The sequence below is a fragment of the Rhagoletis pomonella genome, unplaced genomic scaffold (genome assembly GCF_013731165.1).
Source record: "Rhagoletis pomonella isolate Grant_MI unplaced genomic scaffold, Rhpom_1.0 Rhpom_scaffold_00007, whole genome shotgun sequence".
Lineage (NCBI taxonomy): Eukaryota > Metazoa > Arthropoda > Insecta > Diptera > Tephritidae > Rhagoletis > Rhagoletis pomonella.
In genome coordinates this window covers 41,922,223-41,946,422 of record NW_023458561.1, presented here as the reverse complement: position 1 = coordinate 41,946,422, position 24,200 = coordinate 41,922,223, and the positions used below count along the sequence as shown (strand labels likewise).

Genomic DNA, 24,200 nt, shown 5'->3' with positions numbered 1-24,200 from the left:
TGACAAATTCCCAAGGAATCTTGGTTCATACAGCAAAGAACATAGGGAGCGATTTGACCAGGGCCTTAAATCTATGGGGGGATGTGCCAAGGCCGATGGGATCCTCGAATGACAGCCGACTACTGATGTGCGATGCAACATGATTCTTGCTCTACACCTAATTCACGCGAGTCGCGAAAAAGAAATCCAATTCGCATGAACAAGGAATCATGAACGAAGGATGGAAAATTTGGTTTGTTTGGTATACGGATTCTTTCGACGTAAGATATTCTTTAATTAAAAACCATTATGAGGCGTTATCTCGAAAGCTACACGTAGGAAGATAAATTAAAAATTATTTTTAGTGTTGTCAATACACACCTTATAATAAACCACCAACAATATCTTGGTACCATACACTTTTTCTAAAATTGTTAATCTGTGTTATTTAAGCTCAAGCTAACCCCTTCGATGTCAATTGGAAGCTCACAGTGAAGCAAAGTCTCTCCTTGTCTTTCTCTCACTCTAGCACTTAATTTACTACCAAGTCTAAGGTTGCATGTGCTGGAATCAGCTATTCTTGGTTAGAATTCGAAACAGGCATTGTTATTGTTTTTAACGCTGATTCCCGAATATAAACCTCTTTGGTCGCCGGGGACTAGTTGGACGCAGTGGATGAAGCTAAAAACTTGTCAGAACGCCGAGCTTCGGACGGCGGCAGGATGCCTTCTGATGTCGCCTAAGCACCACCTGCACAGCGAGGCCGTAATGCTTTCAGCAAGGGAGCATAAAAAAATGATCGGCTCGAGGAGGAGCCTCCGCCCAGACACGTCAGCGGGCATCTATTCAAGTACATGGACGCGTCCCACATATACAGTGACCAACCACTAGACCCGACGACTTACCGACGAGTAATTAATGGCATTCATTGGGATTCGGTCACTCCCTACCACGACTCCCGACCCATAATTGCCGTTATCGAAGCCCAATCACCATCTGAAGCAGAAAAGAAGCTTCATCTGCCAATAGAGACCCGCGCTACTCTGACTCGATCCCAGGATCCCTAATGAATGTGCGGCATGTGGAGACTTACAGTACGACACCAACCAGCTCCTCACATGCCAGCGCAATCCCACTCAACTGGTACCCCCCACCCTTGGGTCCAAACAACCCGTTAGGCGAGGTCTAGTAGTGCCTTGGTACCAATAGGACCGCTTGTTTGATAAGGAGGATTTAATTCGTTTTATTCTCGTTTGGCCAGTTATTGAACTAGTAGATTTCTATCTGCTGGAGTATTTACTGGCTGTTTTGGCTTTTCACCGCAGGGTGCGCCCATCACCTCATACGCGCACGAACAACTGCACACACACACACACACTTTCGACAACGAATCATTGGATTTAAACAGAATCGGTGCATTTCGATGGTTGAACGCTTTCAATTTGCAGAAAATGAGTCAATGAGATAGGATCACGGGTGATTTCATCAGAAGCGGGCGAGCAATTGTGGCCGCTCAGTGGGAGTGGGAATGAATCGTCTGATAAATGGCGCTATCAACTGCAACCAACACACTTATTTACATACATGCACACGCTTACATTTCACATATATGTATGTATGTATGTATGTATGTACGTATGTACGTGCCCCCATTTGGTGCACAATTCAATTGCGAAGCATGCCTGAGGCGAATGCTGATGCACAAGAGAGATACTACATACATACTAGGTAGGTAGATGCAAATTCTTTTGTGAACTCGCAACATCATTAAAAGCTCTAAAATGATTGCATATTGATGCCTCAATCGATTGCCAGAAGCGACATGCAACAGCACAGCTGTGGCAAAAAAAAACTCAAAATTCTGTGTGTAGCTGATTGCCAAAGGTGTTCTATTGGCTGTTGCTCAGCAGCACTTACCTGATTGTTGTTAGGCGGCATTGCGAGTGGACGCTGCTGGATGCGGCGTTGAATGCGTTTACGTGCAATTTTGTAGATTTTCCAGTACAGCGCCAAAATTATCAAAAGTGGCACGTAAAATGTGCAACACGTTGCGAAAATCTGCAAGAAATAACAGAAACCACAATACGATGGCATTGAAAAGCAATGTTTCAGTGAGTATAAAAATGTACAATTATAAATGCGTGCACGCTATTAATTGTGCTAAAATTAATTGTTTATTTTCCTAGTTCTCTTACCTGATATGCCACATCTTGCGAAACCATGCATTTTTGTTCTTCAATGCGCTGCATATACTCTGGATCCTTCCAGCCGAATTGTGGGGCTAAGGAAATTATGAGCGCCGTAAACCAAACGCAGAATATCATACAGAAGACCCTACTAGGTGTGCGCACATTGCTGTAGTCAATATTTGTGACGGTCCAGTATCTGACAAAAAACAAAATTTCATAGAAGTTTATAAATGCAGGACGATAATGCGCAAATTGTTATAATTTTTAAAATTTCATATTACAATTAATAATCCTCGAATTTGTGGTGAATGCCTTGAAGAAAAACTTAGTAATATTACTTTAAGCTAAGTAAAAACAAAAACGTAATATTCATCAAACTATATCTCCAAACATATATTTGCGCCTCACGCCATACAGTTAACAAATGAAAATCAGAGCCCATAAAAAACCATTTGCGCTTCGCATGTGGGATTACCCTCCCTCTGAGATTTATCCTGCTCTTTCTGCTCACGCCAAATGCTTCAGTTTTTGTGTTAGATGGCTAAACTCTGTATGGATATCTCTTGTGTTAATCATCGGTATACTTAAATAACTTTTCCAGAGAGTTAATATTAGAAGGAATTTAATGAGATACCCATATAGATTCTAAATAATCCGAGCGATGGGAATTAAAGTGTTTTTAATGAGAGACTGCATGAATGCTGCCACCCGAAGGTGCATAAATTTTACCCTACCACCACGACAGCACAACAGGAAGTTAATTTTTTGGTTAATAGCAAAATTATTTTACTGCATTACAAACGGATAACATATGAATATGAATTATAAAGAATTAAGTCCAGTAACCTTTCATTTTCTAAGTAATTTCCATGGAAAGTGTTAAAATCGAGTAAAAATCTGGATTGTCATTTAGGTTTAAAGCTCATTTATATTGATTTATATTGATCCTGTCTTTGTACAGCTTATTAATATGATCGGTTCTACACAAATAAAATTTTATAAAGACCTTTCTTGAAGTGAACAACTTGTTCTTCTTCTTTTTTGGACGCTTGCTCCAAGACAGAGGCCCGCTTGTAGCCGCACCTACTGGTAAACAGACGCTGCAAACTTCAGTGAGCCTTTAAACCGAATATGTCGGAGTTAGCCACCTATTTGTCGACTTCAAAGCCGCTTACGACAGAAGTAAAAGGAGTTGCCTATGCGCCGTTATGTCTAAATTTGGCATCGCCGCGAAACTGATACGACTGTGTAAAATGACGTTGAGCAATACCACCAGCTCCATCGGAATTGGGAAAGACCTCTCCGAGCCGTCTTCTACCAAACGGGGTTTCAAGCAGGGCGACTCCATTTTGTGGGATTTTTTTTTAAATCCGATGTTAGAGAAGATATTAAAGGACGCAGATCTTAACCGGCCAGGAAAAATGGTTTGCCAGTGCGCGCAATTGCTGCCGTATGCCGGTGGCGCCGACATCTTCGGTAGCAAGAACCGCGAAATCTGTTCTGCCTTTTCCGTTTGGGTCTGGCAATCAACGAGTACTAGAGGAAGTAACTCCTGTCATCAAACAAACAGTCAGCGTATTCACGCAGAGCTTAACAACGACGCGTACATAGTGCAGCGAATTAAAATGCAGGGGCTGCGCTGGCTTGACCATGCCATTCGAATGGACACCGACGATCTAGCTTTGAAAGTATTCAACTCACAACCCACTGGCGGAAGACGAAGGCCCCCACTGCTACGGAAAGCCCAAGTAGAGAAAGACTTGGCTTCATGCGGCATTCCGCAAAAAAACGCTTTTGGTACTACTCGGAGTTTCTCTCCCTCACGAAATCCGATACCTAATTTAAGCTCCTTTACAGCTGTAATAGACGTCGTAAGCCCCACGATATATATGATAGCGGTTATGTCAGCCTTATTTTTCCCTAGGATATTAACCAACCGAGTAGAGGCTTCTCTGCCATTAAGGGTCCACACATTCTAACTTCTCTTCTATAAGTTTCATTCGACATTTTGTTTACGTGGCGGACCCCAAGCAGAAGGCCAAACCAGCACTCGGGTAAAATGTGGAGAGCCGCTTGCTCCAGGGCAGACACCGACTTGCAGTCGCATCTCCTGCAGACTTCAGTGAACCTTCAAACCGAATGAGTCAGAGTGGGTCCACTAAAGCTCCCTATTTTCGTGGAACATCCAAATTGACTCGGAATCTAAAATTTGGAGAGTTAAACAAATAACGCTAGTTGGATTTAAATTGAATTTGATTGAAATTCACTCGCAAGTGAACTACAGAACTGTATATCGTTTTAATTCGATGAAATCCATCATAGCAATCAAAAAGTGAATTTTGAATTTTTTATAAGTTACGTTATTTTGCATTTCAGTGACGATATACTTTTTTGCTTTACAACATCAATGTCAAATCGTATTAAGCAATATATAAATTACCTTTATTTAATCGAAAAATTGCGTATAATTTACGATTAATAATAAATGCTTGCCAAACACTAGGGTGTTCGATTAATTGCCTTTTTCGAAACCCGATTTTCCAGTTACTGGAAGTTTTAAAAACCGGGTGCTCATTTTAAATTTAGAAAAAAACTGAAGAAACCAGTTTTGTTTACATATATTTTTACTGTAGCAAGATTGTAGTAAATCATGACTAAAATTACAATTTCACCGCGAAAAATAGATAAAGCTATAATTTGGTAATCAATAGTATTCAACAACTTTATTGCACTTGAAGCCGGTTTTGATCGAAAATGGTGTGGAGGAACAACAATAATTAACACATACAGTGGGGGGTGATGCGTACATGATGGTTTTTGTTAAATATTAGCAAGATTTTTAAAGTTAAATTTTTTTTGTTATTTTTTTCTTAAACACATGGTATTAATTTATATCGTTTTGCTTAAATTTTTAACTTTGAAAACCTTGTAAATATTTAACGAAAAACACCATGTACTCTTTACTGCTCTCCACTGTAGCAGCTGTAGTTACTATTTCGGAGGTCACTGATCTTAACAAAATTAAATCGCTCATTTAGAACCGAATGTCGTGGCAAGGAGATTGCATCATTCGCTGAACTAGACCGACTATAAAAATATAGTCTATTATAGACAGGACATTCATCGCGTTTTGGAAAATACCTTCGGCAACTCTCAAACCTTGAATTCCACCAACGCAGGGGAAGAACTGGAGTTGCTTCGTTAGGCTCCCTAACCACTTCTTCCTATGCCCACTCGTATCAACTCATTTAACAACCCTCTCCCTGTTGCCGAAACCCCATTGGTATGGCCTTTTCCTGAGCCTGTCATTAGAAAGTAGAAAACTTTCCAGCATTCAGATATAAAATTAATAAAAATGTTCAAGTCAAATTTTTAATAAAATAAATACTCGATTGTAAAAATTCGGTCTACTCGCTATTCGGGAAGGCAAGATTAGAAAAAAAACGCATAAAAATATTAAAAAACGATTTGGAAAAACCGAGTCAACCACCCTGCCAAGCACAAATACACACACACATTTACAAAATGCATATTTATAAAGTAGATAGCTTTAGTCTATCAGAGGTGCGAATAGCAATTATATGTTTATTTATGTGGGCATATCCATTTGCTGATTGCAATCAATAAATTCATTTTGATTCCAATTTACTGTTGGCTTTGGAAAATCAACGCTGAAAAACAATAAATCATAGCGAAGCTTCACATTGACATACGGGCATCAATTGAGTGTTTGCATATCAAATCAAAAGTTTCTATGCATGTATGTATGAATTGATATTAATTGGAAAAAAAAAAAAAAAATAAAATAAAATTTAATGATTGACAGATTTCTTATCTTCGACTTTGTTGATTAAGCTTTAAAGAAACCTTACAAATGGTGAAAATTCCTTTTGATGTGTGAATTTCGTCAACGCGCGCGAGGCTAACTAGTGATGGTTTTATTTTCATTCTCATACGCTTTGCGCATTACTCACATCCATCTTACATCCATACGAATATTTTGTTTGGCCCGTTTTCTTTTGCTTTGCTTTTGTTTTTTTTTTTTTTTTTTGTCTTATATTATTTATCTCGCCAATAGCACAGGTGAGTGACTTTGACTTTGAAATTACCCATACGCGTATTTTGTGCGATAGCGGCAAATTGTAAAAATGAAAAATAAGCAAGAATTTTAATTTCCACTAGACGCTTTGTTTGCCTAACGTAAAGCTAACATTTGCATGTACTCGCATTTTGTTTTCCCAAAAATGTTATTACGGCTACACGCTGTTGCTGCCATGCCGCGTTGTAGCCAACCGCGGCGCCAACAATGTCGACCAGCTGGCTATTAGAAACTATAAATGAACGCACTCCAGCGTATAGTATGCAGGAGAAGTAAATTAAATTTTGTACAATAAACATCCTCAGCTAAGCTGGCAATGTTATCCCAGTTTGCCATAGAACGAGGATGAGTTCGAATCGAGCTCGGTTTGGTGAACTCGAAACGACACACACTGAGGTGCTATCAAATAAACTACATTTTTTACATATTCTAAAGTAGAGCGAATGTTTTCCTAGACATAAATATTTCTAATAAGAAAATAATTTAAATAAATTAAATAATTTTCATTATTAAAAAACTCGTCGAAAATACTTTGCATGTAAGAAAATGCAGAATTACTCAAAACATCCACTTTATTGTATTAAAATTGAGTGTGCTAAAAAATTTGCATATTCAAAATCTTTTAAAGATTTTTGGGAAAATTTGTTGAATGCCTTTTAAATATTGCACAACGTTTGAAGCCTGGATTTATAGTTTATTGTTAAAACTTGTTAATTTATATATTTTTTTGTCTTTTTAACTTAAGTTACTATAAATTTTAAGATATTTTTTTTTTAATAAAAATGTTTTTTTTCATATTTTATTTTGAGGTATCTACATTTTATTCTCTTCTTGTTTCCAATTGAATTTTTAGATGTTATGGGATCAAAAAGAAAAAAATCTGGCATTTCCAGAATTGACAATTATCTTATGATAAACTATTTCCTTTTGAAAGACTTTCGTGAGTTGAAAGACACTGGATGCCACTATCCAATCCCTAGGTAGAATTCCAATTTTTTTTCTTTTTTGGATGAATTTTCGAGATGTTTTAAATTTACAGTTATTCAAATAAAAAATGTGGTTCAACGTTATCATATATGTATATCTCCCGAAACAATTGAACAATCTTAATACAAAATATGGCAAATGAAAGCTAACAAAATTCTCCATTAACCGGATACCATACATCACTCTTCAGACTTTATATTTTTTTTGATGAAAAAATTAAAAAAAAAATTCAAAACTCGGCGTGGAAATTATTAAGAAATTAACGAATTCTGTGTAAATTTATTTCATCTGTGTTAAAGCCTGTTATGTTACAAAAAAATCAAGGTACTAATGAAGACAATCGATTGATAAATAAAAAAGTTATGTATGAGTGCTCATTTTGAATTTTTCCATGACAGTTTTCATCAATAACTGTTATGTTTGGTCTCTGATTTTCGCTATACCGCTCATTATTAAAACTTCAATCGAACAAAACCGCAGTAGTTCTCAACACTTCAATGCATTTTTTTAATTAATAACGATTTTTTTTTTAAAATGTGACTTATGCACAATTTAAAAATAAACGGCTCAACTGGATATTGACACATGTGTGAAAAAAAATATTTCCAAATTTTTACCCATCATTCTAATTTTCAACAATTTAAATCCACTATAAGTAGTGTTAGCATTTTTTGGTAAATACCCTTGTATGAGAGGTGGGCGTGGTTATTGTCCGATTTCGAGTTTTGATAGCCGGCGAACAGTCGTCGTCATCTTCTGCCGAGTTAACCGGCAGGCTGTACACGAGAACGACTCGTAATCGACTTTGATTCGAAGTAGTTTGGCAAATTGGGACGGCACAGTGTCGTTTACGCCATGTGCTCGAATTGGTAGTAGATTAGAGTAGCAATGCACATAGTAGGTACATAAATAGTTATGCTTGTAAATATGTACATGCATATTAATTAGTTATACACATGCATACATAATTCAGTAGTTAAGTATTTATTGCTCATTAAAAACAAAATGTCCAACTTCACAAATATAATTTAATTATTTTTCATATTAAGTGCACAAATAAATGTGGAGAGATGGAGATACATAAATTTAATTAATATTACTAAAATATCATTATGATTTATGTATGCAAGTTGACCGTTTGACCTTAGCTTTATATTTGTTAGATATTCTCCACAAATTTCCTACGAATACACCAAATCGCTACAAATTTTAATTAATTACTTCATTCATCGGCGAATAGAAAGATGTGTGATTGAATTCTTCGACCTTAATAGCCTCTGCAATTACTCAAAATTTAAAAATTATAAATTTATAAATCCGTAAATTAAAAACAAATGAATGGACAACAAAAGAAATAATTTGACGCAGTTTATTGTTTACATATTGATGACCAACTGTTATAAATTTCTAGCCTACAATATTTCCTAGTAAATATTTGCATTATTATTTCGAAATATTTTACAATGGGCTAATTCCATAGCAATCGTAACCAGATGCGATTATTTATACTAATTTTATTAATTCAAGCTCATACGTATATCAGCAATTAAAAAAGTAAATAAGTAGTACCGCTGCTTAAAACACTCTTTAGGATTCGTATTAGTATGAACTACGTCCCCCGGAGTTGGATACAAGTAGTGCTTATTCCAAAGCCTGGTAGGTAGGAAGACAAGAAATGCTTCTTAGAGCACTTAATCTATGGCGTATTAGGGCGCAACTTAGTAGGGTGGCAAGCCTTAAGCGGATAACACAATATTAGTAGATTAAGTAGCATACAAAGAGGGCCGGTACGGGGATAATTGAGGCACTTAAATTCTGCCCTTCTGAACCACTGAATTTTTATTAAATATCAATATGATCTCCATTGAGCGTTGCCTAAAACAAATCCCTCAGATGTACTCAGAAGCGAGACTCGAAAATTCGGGGCTGTGGAAAACAAAAACATTTGGGCATAACTTAATCTTAATCCGAAGTCCAAAAGTTAAGAAATTCAGCCTGTATTTTAGATTGGATGTAATTGGGCCGCTTTCGACAGCATAAAAACATGTTGGTTCTATGTAGCGATGTCTGAATTGTGTACTTCGCGAAACTAGTATGGCTGGGTAAAACGGCAGCCCGAATTGGAAAATTGGAAAGGACCTTTCCGAGCCGTTTGATACCAAATTAATTATATTTATTTTATATTAATCTTTACCTAAAGTTTTTCAAAAAATTAATTCTGGAAATTTGCAAGGACAATTTTAAAAGGACTTTGAATAAGTATTTCGTCCTTATACACCAAAAAATTGTATACATAAAAGTGACGCTCTGGAAATTTGTTACACAGTATTTCAGGAGAAAGTTGCTATTAATGTTTTAAGGAGTTTTCATTGCGGGCAAAAATTCGTCGTATAATGCCGTTTTTATTTTTTCGTTTTTACCACCATAAAAAAAAAAATCTAAATCGGGGAGCCTGCAGAACAGCACTTCGCGTGGAAATGACCAATAAGTATTTATTTTCAAGATTCTCATCAGAGAATACATTTTTCATTGCATACTGTTATCCTTTAAGACAAATTTATGTAAACAAAAATTGACAAAACAACTCACCTGTCAGCTGCTATCGCCACCAGATGCAATATGGACGCCGTACAGCAGAGCACATCGCACGATGTCCAAATGTCGCACAGCTCCGGGCCAAGTATCCAACCCTCGCTTATCTATGTGAAAAGAAAAATTGCAAACATTAATACAAAATTAAAAAAAAAAATAACGCACATTTCCCGTTTATATCGCCGCGGGAAGGGTGCGGTGCATTGCAAACCGAATTGTTTTATAAGCATTTGTTACATTTTTTAATTGAAAATGTTTTAAACTACGAACGAAAAAAACAGAATTCCGCATGAATTACCTATCTCGCTCATGCAACAAATTAGTTGACAATAAAGTGCATACTGTAATATTTTTTATTCAAAACTTTTCCGTTTTTTACTACGAGTATACGTTTTTTTCAAACTTGTTTGCTTTTGATTTATTTTTTCGTTTTTTTTTTTGCTAGTTACTAGGTGATAACAATTAATGGGAGCTTTTCGCCACACTTACCTCGTAAACCGCGCCGAGCGGCATCACCAGACACGCCACCAATAAATCAGCCAGCGCCAGCGATACCACCAAATAATTAGCCACATTCTGTAGGTTTCGCTCGAGTATAATTGCCGCAATTACAAAAACGTTGCCTGTTGCAGGAGTTTTATTTCGTTCATTTTTTGTTTGTTTGTTTGGTTTTGCAGTTATACAACGTTGACGTTGTCATCCAATGTGCGTGCCGAAAGTTTATCATTTGCATTTAATTTTATGTTTTTTTGTCAGCATAATTTTGAATTTGTTTTATTTGTTGCATGTTTTTTATTTAGGTAGGCAAAAAAGGAAAATGTATTTTTTTTATTTTTTTTTTCAGTTTAAGTTGGATTAACGTAGCGCGGTAAAATTTATTGTATAACATTTTTATGCATTTTAATTTTGTTTGTGGGAATTTTCGCAGCAGTTAGAGCAGTGAAAGTGACGTTATGGTTTTTGTGCGAGAGTTTATTTAATTTGGTTTTTTATTGCAGTTATTTGTGTTGCAACAATGCAATATTGTTAAATTATCCGTAGCATTTAAAAGAGATAAGAATAATATGAGAGAAATATTAGTTTAGCTATTAATATATACATATATACATATGTGACATAAAAATGTGAGTATTATGAAAAATTGTAAATATCGATACAAAGTTAGGGGTATATTTGTAAGTATTCAAATACTTTTATTTTGAAGCTTATTTTATACAGGTTTTTTAATAATATTTATGGGCGAGAAAAATTTTTGGGATTAGTTAGGGGCTAGCTCAGAACCAGCTCGGAGAAAGTTCGGGTTCAGGCGAGAACTTTCTCGGGACCAGCGTGGGAGTATGTCGGGAAGAATCTAAAGACATACAAAATTTTTTCTTACTCATAATTATTATGAAAAGACTTCTAATATAAATTCCAAAATGAAATTCCTTAAAGACTTAAAAAATATATCCCACTGATAACACTGCACTCCGTATCTGTTTATGTATACCGGTTTTCTAGATCAAAATAATTTCCTTTTTATGAAACGTAAAATTCAAATTTTAATATGAAATGAAATAAAAAAAACAACAGCTTTTAAGAAAATGTTTATATTTGTATTAAATCAGAAAGAAATCATGCTAAGAAAGATATAATAATGAAATATGAACGAAAGTATGCAATAATTTATTTTGATGAAGTATGGTCAAGAAGAAGACGGTGACCCTTCGTACCGATTTTGGCGGGACAGTACCGATTTTTAGAAACTTGTCCGGCGGAATATTTTTTAAAAGTCGGGACGTGCAAGTGTTCCGCTTTTTCATATTTGTACCGATTAGGTCCCGATTTTCAGTGTTTTATTTATTAATTTAACAAGAATCTTCCTGTACTCTGGCTCAAAAAAAAAAAAAATTTTTCGTACAAACGTGTTAGCACTTTCGTTATCACAAAGAACATAGAATATAGGGGAGCCACAAACATAGCCATCATCCTTATTTTCTATGGGCTTTTGGTTATGTTTTATTCTGTCAAACTGGTACCCTCGCTATATTGCTGTCACCATTCAGATCCACAATTTTTTTGAGGTTCTTATAAATTTTTGTTAAGTTTTTTTTTTAATGAAACGATTCTAATTGAATTTTGTGAAATTATAAAAAAATATAAGATGTTGATACAATGACGAAAATTGAAATGGCATTTCTTGGCAATTCCCCTTTTGATTATTTAATGTTTATTATTTTTTTATGAAAGTGTAGCTCGTTATATACCAAAAACCATTTAAATAAAAAAAAAAAAGTTTTATCAAAATTTGGAGCTTTTTAAATATATCTTTATAAACTTTCTGAGTACGCAGTTTTGTAGCCCATTCAATTCTAGTAAAACAAAGTGCAAATTTGGTAAATTTTTTTGTGGAAGGTGTTGGCCATTTGCACTATACAAAAAATTTTCGAACGTACTTTGAAGGGAAGGAAATGCGCGAACAAAAAATTGCCACAAATCAACGGTAACCCCAAGCTACTTCGAGGTTGCACTTTGTTAAACTAAAATTTGATTAAACATTTTAAAAATTTTGATCAACATTTGTCGAAATTCTTCGTATTTTTGTAAATGTTCTACAAAGTTTGAAATCTTCCTTTATAGGTTTTTCAGTTATTAGTAAGCTATATTTTCAAAATATTTTCAAAAAAAAAGTCATACACATTTTTAATATAGAAAATTAGCCAAAACTTGCTAAAATTGCTTTTCCCTATTTACATTCTCGCCACCGTATATATGTGTTGTGTGTATATATTTTTGAGATCGCTATTCAAATTTGTTTTCTTTGTTTTGCCTTAAATAAAACTGTATTACAAGATGTTATGTCTCTTTATTCTAAAAACAAAATTGTATGTTCGATGCTTTAGAAGTGTTTCGTCATATCGTACGTGGCCGTACTCGTACACACTCGGATATGGCATATGAGTATGTATGTTTCATGTCAAAGTATGCATTTTTTTCATTCGCAATGCAAGCTTAAATTGAAAATATTCTAGGAAAATGAGCTCATCCAGAAAAATTATGTACAGATCCGCAATATACGGACCAAGATTAAATCATGATATAATTAATAATCTGGGTCTCCTATAAAACCATACCGCAGTTTACGGTATTACATGCCCTCGGAAGCTCCTTTGATGAATAATACGCGTTAAAGAAAAACGTATGTGTCTTTAGCACACTTCTTTGTCGTAGTTTTCAATTATTTATTCAATTGAAATTGGTCTCACCGAACCAAATATGCCCTACAAATATGAATGACTTTTTTTTCCTTTATCTGAAAAAGCTCTTTTGTGAACCTACGATGCTGTATGCATAAATATTTCACGAAAATTATTTCAATATAAATATTGTTACAGGCGGATTCTGTGATTCTGTGCATATGCCACATTTTTATTATTTATCAAGAATTGGAATTCCAGCACAGAAATCAAAAGCTCTTTTCTTGATAAACTATCAATATTGAAAATGCTATTGACAAGCGTTTACAAATTAAAATTTCATATGAAACTTATAAATTTTGTATTTAAAAATTTATTTATTTTTTAATATTAAATACTGCATGTGCCGGCATTTGAACCTGCGATACACAGAATTTATAGCCGACATCTCTACCTACTCGGCTACGGAAGTCTAGAGCCTTTTTTCCTTTAAATTCATATTTTTCATATGCGACAATGGAAATCAGTTGCCCTCTTATGGACACAGAATGCTAAGGCAGCTTTTACTTGATACTTGGTACTTAGCAGAAAGCATACATAAGATTAATTTTGCATTAATTCAATTCAAGCGCCTCCTGGAAAGCTATTCACTCAAAATATTAAAATAGGAAAACGAACCAAATCGGTGCAGCCAATCTGAAGTGTTAATGTGACAAGGAGACTACTTTGTAAGTAGGTGTCATATTAAATACCCGGCCCACACTCTATTTCAAACACTTATTTATTTATTGTCCTACTCAAATATCGTTTTTACCTGCCTTGGCAACAAAAAAAACAAAGAAATATATTTGAAAGAAAAAATACACAAAAAATAATAACATTGCATTGATGAGCAGAATTTCGACGTAAAGAAAAATCAATTTTCGCAATTCAACAAATTTAGTGACGCTATGAGTACAAACATTAATATATGTACATAGTTTACAAGCATGTACATATATGTACATATGTAGGTACCTAACTATATACTATTCGAAATATGAATTTTATCTTTGCTTCCAAATATTATGAGCGCCAAAAGCAGCGCACAAATTTTTGGGTGTTTTTTCGTTTCCATCGCTACTCGCACTTAACCTTACGCCAGGGTCAGTAAACACTTTTTATATGAAAAAGCCATGAACTTTGCCATGGTTGCCGGCTAAGGAAATTGATTGTGAATGTCATTGCTGTGAGTATGTATGTATGCACATATATTTGTATGTATGTATTCACTTTAAGCTTAAGAGTGAAATAATATAAATAAGTAAAAAAAAGTGTTACCAAAAATTGTGAGCGCAGTGCTGTGCACATCCAACAGTAAATGCAAATGCAAATGTGGCAATGAATACTCTTTCTTCTTACCATACAAAGCCAGTTTATACACTCTTAGTGCAACTAGATTCACTGACTTACACTTACACCCCCAGATTTTCAATTTTTTTTTGTATGCTCTTCTCATTGTGCATCGCATATTTATTTACTTGCATGCGAGTATGTGAGTGAGTGTAAATCAACGACAAATAGTTTGTTTTTGTCAATGCTTATGCACTCAAAGTATACCTTGGTGCACTTAATGACTTTTCGTTCAACTCAAGTCAACACCATGCAACAACATCATGCAGTCTCAGTAATACGACTATGTCAAATGCCACATTCCGCATACCACATGCCACACGCCACCATTGCAAGTGTGCACATGTGTACATAAACGATCCCGAATGTGTATTTATTGCAGCCTGCAGCTAGTGTTATTGTCAGGACATCACACACACACACACACACACACATACACACACACACATACACACATGCGAAATATGAAAAGCATTTGCTGTCAACGCCTTTTCACTTGCTCGCATAAACACATACACCTAAACTTATACACATACATACATCTGTACATATGTGCGTATATATATGTACAGGTAAGTGCTACAGGGAAAACAAAACACAAAACCTTAAAGTTTATATGCAAATGACACTTTTGTATGCACCACGCTTTCACATACACACACACACCTACCTACACATCGCATGCTCGTAAATAACTGTGTAATTGAGTATTGGTCTGACGCTGAGCAAACTTTCGTTTTCATTTAGTTGATGGAAGCTTAACCTTGCTAACGACAAATTTGTAAGCATACATACATATGTACATTACACTGCATCACCAAAAACAGTTGCGATTTTTGCGCCGGGATTACATAATTTGTTATATTTGAGGACGTCCACCAAAATATTTCGGCAAAATATTAAGATTTACGTGAGCTGGACGGATTTGAAAATACCTCCAAAAATGAATAAAAATAGTTTCTTAAAGAACTTATAAAAAAATCCCCTAATATGTATGACAAAACGGATTCAAAGGAATCGTAGTAATGAGATTTTTGATGTTGTTTTTTAAACTTTTTCAAAGATTGATTTACGAAGAACTTGAATAACTGGGCCAAAACTATTCTTATTTAGATTTTTGGGGTCGCAGTAGAAAGCCATTTTCTCACTTTTTTTATTTCTGTGCAAAAAACAAAATCATTCACGTCCCAATATTTTTTTTCAAATACCAACAGATCCTAATTCACTTGGAATGAAGATCGTTCATCCTACATTTCTCTCTCATCCTCTGAATGAGATTATTTGCAATGAAATGAAAAGGGTGAGAAAATACCTTTCCAATGATACCTTACATGTCTAATTGGAATAGCATAGGTGCAGTTTTTTCAAATTTTTCTTATACCAATCTTTGAAAAAACAACATCAAATATCTCATTATTACGATTCCGTTGACAATTTTAAAATTTTTTTTTTTAAATATTTTTATGCACATTTTTTTTAGCTATTTTGATTCACAAAAAACTCCAGTTTTGGAGCTATTTTTAAATCGGTGCAGCCCACGTAAATCTTAATATTTTTTCCGAAATATTTTGGTGCAAGTCTTAAAGTATAATAGATTCTACAATTCCAATGGAAACACAGTACCAATTTTTTTTTTTTGTATGGGGAGTGATGCAGTCTAATGTACATACATATGTATATCTACAGGGTGCGTCTTGAAGAATGACCGATCGGATATCATTCAAAAGGTATTTGGATGTTGAAGCGAAAAAAATAAAAAATTTGTTCAAAAATTACAATTAAATATAAAAATACCAAAACATGTATAGTATACATCGACGCCTCCAAAACATAATATGCAAAGTCTGACTAAGCCTAAGTTTGGAGGCATCAATATGAGCACGTAAATTTCTCATAAATGTTCACTATACTTTTATATTGATACTGAATTAAAAAAACGGGCTAAGCACCGATTTTCGGAGAAGATTAGCCAGGCAATTCTCGCTAAGATAAATAGCTGAAAGCCTTTTATAAGATAGCTTGAACGATTTTGTTTATTCTGGCACGTATGTAAGTCTTACAAAAAAAGCTCGCTTACCAACCTTCATGGTGGAAAGCTCTTTTGATAGAAAGCACCAGCGCTGATCCAACGGACGCAATGGCCAAGTGAGAAAATCACCGGCGTGTCATTCGAGAGTTTCGAGTTCGAGTCCCATGGGAGCAAATTTTTTCGTCTTTTTTAATTAAATTTGTTTTCTTTTTTGTATATAATTTTATTTTAGTTTTTAGATTTTACTGTTAAAAAAATATATAATTTTTCATTTACTTTTTTTAATTACAAATAGCATTTAGAAAGTTATATTTTTTCTTCCTTCCTTTTTATTTACTTTTTTTTAATGTTATTTTTTTATTAAATTGTAGCTTGTTGTTTTAAAAACATCTTATTTTTAGTTTCATTTAATATTTTGGAACTTATTTTCTATAAACTTTTTGAAATTTTTAAAATTTAATGTTCTTTAATTTTTCAATTTCATTCAATTTTTAGGAAGTTATTTGGTTTTGTTTTAGTTTTTAATGATATTTTTTATTTTAATTTTTAGAATTAATTGTTTTAAAAGAAACATTTTATTTTAAATTTCATTAAATTTTTAGAAAAACTTTTTTTATTTTTTAGATTTTATTGCTTTAAAAACTGTGTAATTTTTTAATTCAATCTAATTTTAAGCAACTTAGTTAAATTTTCTTATTTTTATATGTTTTTTGTCCCTTTTAGATTTAAGTGTTTAAAAAAGAAAATTAGTTTTGTTTTCTGATTGAAAATTATTTGTTTATCTATTCCCTACTCTTCAATTAACCCTGTATGTACTTGTGCAAATAATTCTGTACATATTTACATACATAGTTTTGAGAAAGCCTTTGTTTGATACAAAATATTTTAAGTTGCTATTTCACTTGGTTGATAAACCTTACATTGCACACATCATAGGTATTCATGTATACTTTATGTATGTAGTACATATATACCGTATATGAATACCTACGTACCTATACATATGTATGTATGATGTTTTCCAAGCAGTCTCTTAAAAAACTACATTGTTGCTAAATTTACTGCTATTCTTCTTCTAAGTTGCGTTCTTAACTTTTTGTTACGTTTTCCTTTTTCATATACCCAATGGCTTTGTTTTAGATTTTTATTGTTCTTTCTTTTTGTATCCTGTTGCATAAAAATTTACGAGCTACGGTTAAGAAAGTTATATGTACGTTTGAGTGCAGGCAATTATTATTAAAGGACATGCAACGTATGTCTCGGATATGAACTGTAAATCTTACTTTAGTACATGCAGAGGTAAAAGCGAATTCTCTGAAAAAAGTACGAACAGCCAGATTTAGACGCAAATCATAAAAGTCAAGAAACAAATTTAAAAGTTTTGAAATTTGTTCATTTGTTATCGGAAAAGTCAGATGTGAGAGTGAGTTGGGTACTTAAAGAGTTACTTACAAAGTTCACTCAACATTGCATTCATCATACGCCCCGGTGTACTAACCCAAATATGGAAATTAAGGTGGGGGTAAAATGCTATGTTATAATCGATCGATTTGAGTGGAAAAAAGTAAAACCTTTAAGTAAAGATTCTGCTGAATTATGGTACTCACAGTACGCTATCCGAATGAGACTTTGAAATGAAAATGGAATAATTGTTAAACTCAATAACTAAAAAGCTAGAATAGCGTGGTACCATTCCATAGGACCTGGGTGCATTATCTCTTCCGAGCAACATCTAAAATAGAAACAGTTTTTTCTAACAGCGGTTGCCACTCGGTAGGAAATGGAAAACGCCCGACTGAACTTCTGCAATGAAAAAGCTTCTCATAAAAATCCCATTTCTTTTCGGGGGGGCGGCATAAAATCGTAGGTCTCAATATTAAGGTTATAAGATCATTACGCACACCATAAAGTGGAGGAGAAGCTCGGCCAAACACAAAAGCGTAAGCGCAAAATTATCATTATTTGTAAAAAACAAAAAAAAAAAAATAGAATTAAAAGTCACCTTATTGCATGTTTGTAAAAATATATAAGACTGGCTTATATTCGGGCGTTTTTCACCCAAAGTTTTTGCACACCCGCTAGCTTATTTATATATTATATATTTTACACTTGCTTACTTGTTGGACCATACAACGAAAGGTATAATTTTAATATAGCCATCATAGTTCGCAGTCGTATTTAACATATACATACGCTTAAGATGGGTAATATGAATTTGGAATTGAAAGCGTTTAAAATCAAATGACTAACTATTTGGCATATCCCAACGATATTTTTCCTTAAAAGCGTAACAATAAGTTAATAAAGAGAAAAGTTCGGCAACTTAGGGCCGTTATATGCATGTGATGGATAAAGCAGTAGATAGTTTTAAAGGAAATATAAATTTAATAGGCCCTCGAGAAAACGGCTCTTAAAGTTTCTATTTCGATCGAACTAAATACTGATGTTCGTAGATAACTCATACGCCATGGAATGCGAGTAACTGAAGCAGGCTAGCCTAAATTGGACATATTTATGTATATTTCTTTGAAATTTGGTTGTATATTCATGCAATACAAAAATGCCCGGCTCCTTCGTAATTAAAAAATACAAATATGTACATGTAAAAACTACAAATATGTTGGCACATTAGGGTGGGTAAATTTTTTTGACTATGCGCATATAGTAGGATTCTAAGTGTAATTCTGAGCAATTTTGCTGAAAAAACTATGGGTCTAAAATCAATTTGGAGTTTATCAAATCATCACATCCAGAATGTGCTGGTAATATAGGATTTGACCAAAATCAATAACTGCGAATTTCGAATGAAAATATTTTGCTATGTACTATTTATTTGTAAAGAAGTGTGTATAATACATACATAAATACCTATGAATGTACCATAAAAAGCTTCTAGTGCCGGTAAAGTGATATTGTATTTGTGCTTTTTTTAAAAAAAAACTACCAAGGGCAGTGGAAGAGCTAGTAAAAATGTACACTACTTTCTTAGAAAATGTACATAGTTAAATAAAACGCAATAAACTCATCGATGCATTTTATTATTGTTTAAAATAGTTTATGCGTCTTTTATTTTATACTTGTATACGTAACTATGTAACTAAGCTCATGACCTTGTAGGGGTGAATTAATTCATGATAGTTAAGGTGACCAGATTTCTGTGGACAAAAAGCGGGACATTTCTAAAGCATTGAATCCGAAAATACAAATTTGTTTTTATCACAGTTGTATTTGAAATAAAGCGAAGAGAAAAAACTATAAAAATTATCGCAAGAATGTACACATACAGGGTGGGCGAAATGAGACCTACCAATTTCACGCAGCAGGCCCATAGGTTTCCTGTGGTTGGTCTTATTTGTCCCACCCTGTACAATATATTTGAAGCTTATATTTTTCATATCCATGAATTTTTTTGAGGAAATTAATATAATTTTTTATAATTGCATTAAATTTCAACTGGAGTAGTACCAGTGGTTGTGCGAAGTTATGCGAAGTATGCATGATGAGACCTTAATATAGCGCGAGTAGCAGTTTGACAACGTTCCCACGACAGTCGGGTCTACGTAACCGGAATAACCCAAATTTATGTATGTAAATTAGGGCGGAGTAATTTAATTTGGAAAAAAGTGTATGTCATATTCAAAATATTTTTTTTCTATAAAATTTTGTGCGTTCTTCACATTTAAAAAACTACTTCGCAAGACCGAGAAAATAGAAAATTACATATGTATGTGTTAAATTTTTTGATACAATGAAAAATAAATTTCGACTAAAATAGTTACAATATACTGCTTTTTCTATTTAAAATTGGGAGGGTAAAAGGAAATGCTTGGTCTATAATTTGTTCGCCATTTTTACTTAAAATTAATCTTAGAATTTGAATTTGCTATACACTTTCTTCGAAAATTTTGCTCCGAACAAATTACTCCGCCCTAACTTACATAGGGGAGTGCCAAGGACTGTCACTCCAGCATCACTTCCCAAAAACTCTTTGAGCAATTTGTATGCCGTTAGAACAAAAATTAAAATATTGACAAAAGAAGACAAATTAAATTAGAAAAGAAAACCTTAAAAATTGGGCTTAGTCGGTACAAATATGAAAAATCGGGACACTTATACGTCCAGACTTTTAAAAAATATTCAGCGCTGAACGCTTTTTATCTACAAGACTAGCACTTCCATGGGCTTTTAGATATATATTTATATATAGAAAAAAATCAGTACTATACCGCGAAGTAGTCCTGCTCACAGAAACGGCAGGCGCTCGTGCCTAAAATTATCGTTGTACTGACATGGTAACGTGGGCAAAAATGTCCGTTGAAGTCCTGAGGAAGAGTTTGAAGGACCTGACTGCCTAAATTTTGGATTTTCCTTGCAGCTTCTTGAGATGGACAGGACACACGACTAAGTCCTTGTGTATACTTTGGTCTGCCCACAAAAGACCTTGGGAATATGAATAAATTTGCCGTGCGGTTCGCCGGTTGATTGGCATAATGGTTCTCATGACTTGTCACCCAGTCTAGAAATATTAAAATCTCCAGTTGCTAGAACGTTAAGGGTACTTTACAGGGTTGAAAAATGGAAATTTGAGATTGTACCTAATATCATAAAATAAATGTACCTAAATGAGACAGATTGTACTTAAAAAAGTTACATCATTCATTTGTAGTTTTTTTTAATAAATGTTTTTAAAACATGTATACAAAAGATGGATGTTTTTTTTTTTAACTGAGCCTATATCTATAGACTACATATAATCTAATGGGGATCGGAGAAGCGTTTATTTGTCTAATTTTGGCTACTGAAAAATATTGGCGAAAAAGACACAAAACCCACTTTGCGAAGTATACTTCTTTATCCAGCTTTTAATAAAACAACGGGAAAAGTCTGCTTATTTATCCGATTCCTTTCGATAGGTGCAGCAAGTCTAGAGAAAATAATCAGGAATTGCAGGAAGTAACTTCGAAAGCATTTTAAATATATTTCCAGAAATCAAAAAGCGAATATGGGTCAAATAGCTATAGTTCTCATCTAAAGAAAATATGAAATTTGAAGACATCCTAGACACTAAACTGTATGTGTGAATAAAGGCTGGTTTTCATTATGTCATATTTTGACAAAAAAATTTGTCGCCATATTTTGACACAACTTTCTTTCCTTTATCCCTACCTTTATCGATGATATTATGGGCCAAAAACTTAGAAATAGCCGCTTTTGAAGCTCTTGTTGAGCGCAGAATTGCTTTTGTTTTCTACGCCGGATAGTTACGCAAGAGAGTTGAAAAAGTTCCTGCCCAGGAAGACCGCTCTACTCTTAGCTAAAGCTGGACAGCAACAGAAGAAGTGGTAATTTCTTTCTTCTTCTTCTTCTACTCATCTCTGCTACTTCCGCAATAGTCATGGGAGAATTTTCTTAGTCTTGAAGCAAGCCTGCCAAATAGCCAATGACCGGTTACACAATTTATGAACATAGAAATGTCCTCCCTTTATAGGCTGAGCAGTTCTTCGGTGTTTCTCATATAAATTTGTGACCATAGAAGACTAGTTGCTGTACAAGTGCCCTCGTCTAAGCATAATCCTTTGGGCTCTTGAATAATGTTATTTCTTATTCTTGATCTTACCTCTCTTTTCACTCAGTGGATGATTGGTACCTTTCCTGGCTAAACAGCTCATCGGCTATGCAATTTCTTGCAATATCTCTATGACCCGGGACCCATATGAGGGTGACCTTGGAGATGGTGCTAATATCATTTAGGGCTGCTAGGCTTTCCTGTTAAATTTTTTACTTCAGTATTACCACGTTCATTTATTTGATGACCGTCTGACTATCCGAGAAGATATTAATCATAGCCTTTGTTACGGAATGTATATTAAAGTAATCAGCCACCTCTTTTATAGCCAGAATTTTTGTCTAATAAACCCTGCAGTGGTTCGGAATTCGAACGGAAAATTTCTAATTCTTTAGAAAAAACTCGGAAGCCAACCCTGCTATCCAGCTTAGATTCATCCGTGTAAAAATTTATTTCTAACATTCTCCATGGTTTTGGTGTTTGCCATTCTCTTCTTGACGGGATGTTCGTCTTGAAGAGCCTGGGTATAGTGGCGGAGTAGTCGATGTTTTGGTTACAACCAGTGTGAGGTATAGAAGCGTGGCCTAAGATTTTCTCCATGACTTTTAGGAGAAATAAGCAGACGCTAATTGCTCCGTAAGTTGAAAGCAGTTGTACAGGTTTTTCCGCCTTCGATAAAAATTCGGTCTCAGCATCTGTCCATATGCTGTGAATGTCACATAGTACCAGCGACGCTGTATAAAATTTAGAGAGGTCTGTGTGATTGCTGCCTTGTTGCAGTAGACTATGTTGGACCTCACCTGATCCGCGAAATTTTTAAGGGCTAAAGGTGGATAGGGCCCGTGCTACATAAATGTCCTTAAGCTCTACAGATACAAGTACTTAACTACCTTATGAACAAATTCCTTTGGTGCTCTTCTTTTTACATATATCACCTAATATATGTACTATATCATCGTAAATAATTTTCACCACAACATAAACATGCAACAACACATACTAACATAATTAACTCAAACTTTTACTCGCTGTACACACTCACCTATTATGGTTATGAATATGAGCAAGCCTAGCACAATGGACATGACAATCATTTTCACCAACGCGACCGTCGGATCCTTTGTGCCGCCGCCGCCACCGCCACCAATGATGTCATCCAATTGCTGATCATCAAACTCATTATGTTCACCTATAAGAACATCGATAATATTGCTGCTCCCATTTGGGCCAACGCCAGTGCTGTTGAATATAATGAAACCACTGTTGTTGCTACTCTCATCACCGACACCCAGCAAGATGTTGTTGTTGCTGCTGCTGCTGCTAATATTGCCGCTGGTGCCATTCAATACAATTTGATATGCGCTCGTTTCGTTTACGTCGAACAACATCGATGTAGCATTACTATACGCTGTGTTGTATGTATTATAGGTTGGTAGGAGCGGTACATTCAAGTCGGTGGCGGCGCCACCATGCATCAAAGGCATGTCAACATCCAGGTCAGTGTAAAAGTTTTGCGTTGTACTCCAAGTGGCGATTGACGGTGAAATTATATCACCCAACATATTGTTGTAAATCTCTAGCGTAGGCGGAGAGGTAGTATTGGTGCTCTTGATGATGTCTGATGGTATCGATTGAATTCGGAGTAGACTTGTTTTTGCTTGTATTTGATTTTTAGTAGTAAGAGAAATGGTGTTTCACTAGTATTGCTATTAATGTTGTTGTGTATTTTTGGTGTTTTTAGTCGTATCTAGTAGTATACATATATAAGTAGTTGGTGTTGTTGCTCTTGCTGTCTGTTACCTCAGCTTCTTATTTTATGTGCCAGTTTATTGATATCGAATATTTTTCGTGCCTTGGCTCTTGTATGCGCCGACGACGACAAGCTCTGCCGTTGGGTGATTTTCAACGGACAGCATCTGTAATGGATAACAAGGGAAGGTTATGAATGTAAGCAAGAAATTCTTTGACGGCAAGTATACAGGTAGTTTTATGATATGCTCAGAATCTTGATTCTTTTACGTGGGCTACTGAGTTATTTTCCATTCATTTGTTGGCTTGAGCTACTCAAAAAGTTGATTGATGGTAAAATTTGAAAACTTGAGAGATAGCTGGTGTTGTTTTACTTTAATGACTTTCCTACTTCTATCAAACAGAAATAGCTTACTCCTTTGAAATAAAAACTTATCTCCAC

The 24,200-nt window shown here is 34.6% G+C and overlaps 1 protein-coding gene across 1 annotated transcript in view; it reads right to left on the bottom strand.

Annotated features, from left to right (window-relative positions):
* LOC118742855 (5-hydroxytryptamine receptor 2B) overlaps window positions 1–23,880 on the bottom strand; it is a 47,146-nt gene extending 23,266 nt beyond the window's left edge. Inside the window, exons 1-5 of the mRNA XM_036475256.1 lie at window positions 23,052–23,880; window positions 10,336–10,469; window positions 9,844–9,953; window positions 2,175–2,364; window positions 1,897–2,037 (exon numbers count right to left, since the gene is read on the bottom strand). Coding sequence (XP_036331149.1) covers window positions 1,897–2,037; window positions 2,175–2,364; window positions 9,844–9,953; window positions 10,336–10,469; window positions 23,052–23,571 — 1,095 coding nt within the window. The 5' untranslated portion in view covers window positions 23,572–23,880. The remainder of the gene's footprint in view (window positions 1–1,896; window positions 2,038–2,174; window positions 2,365–9,843; window positions 9,954–10,335; window positions 10,470–23,051) is intronic.
* Window positions 23,881–24,200: the final 320 nt, after the last annotated feature.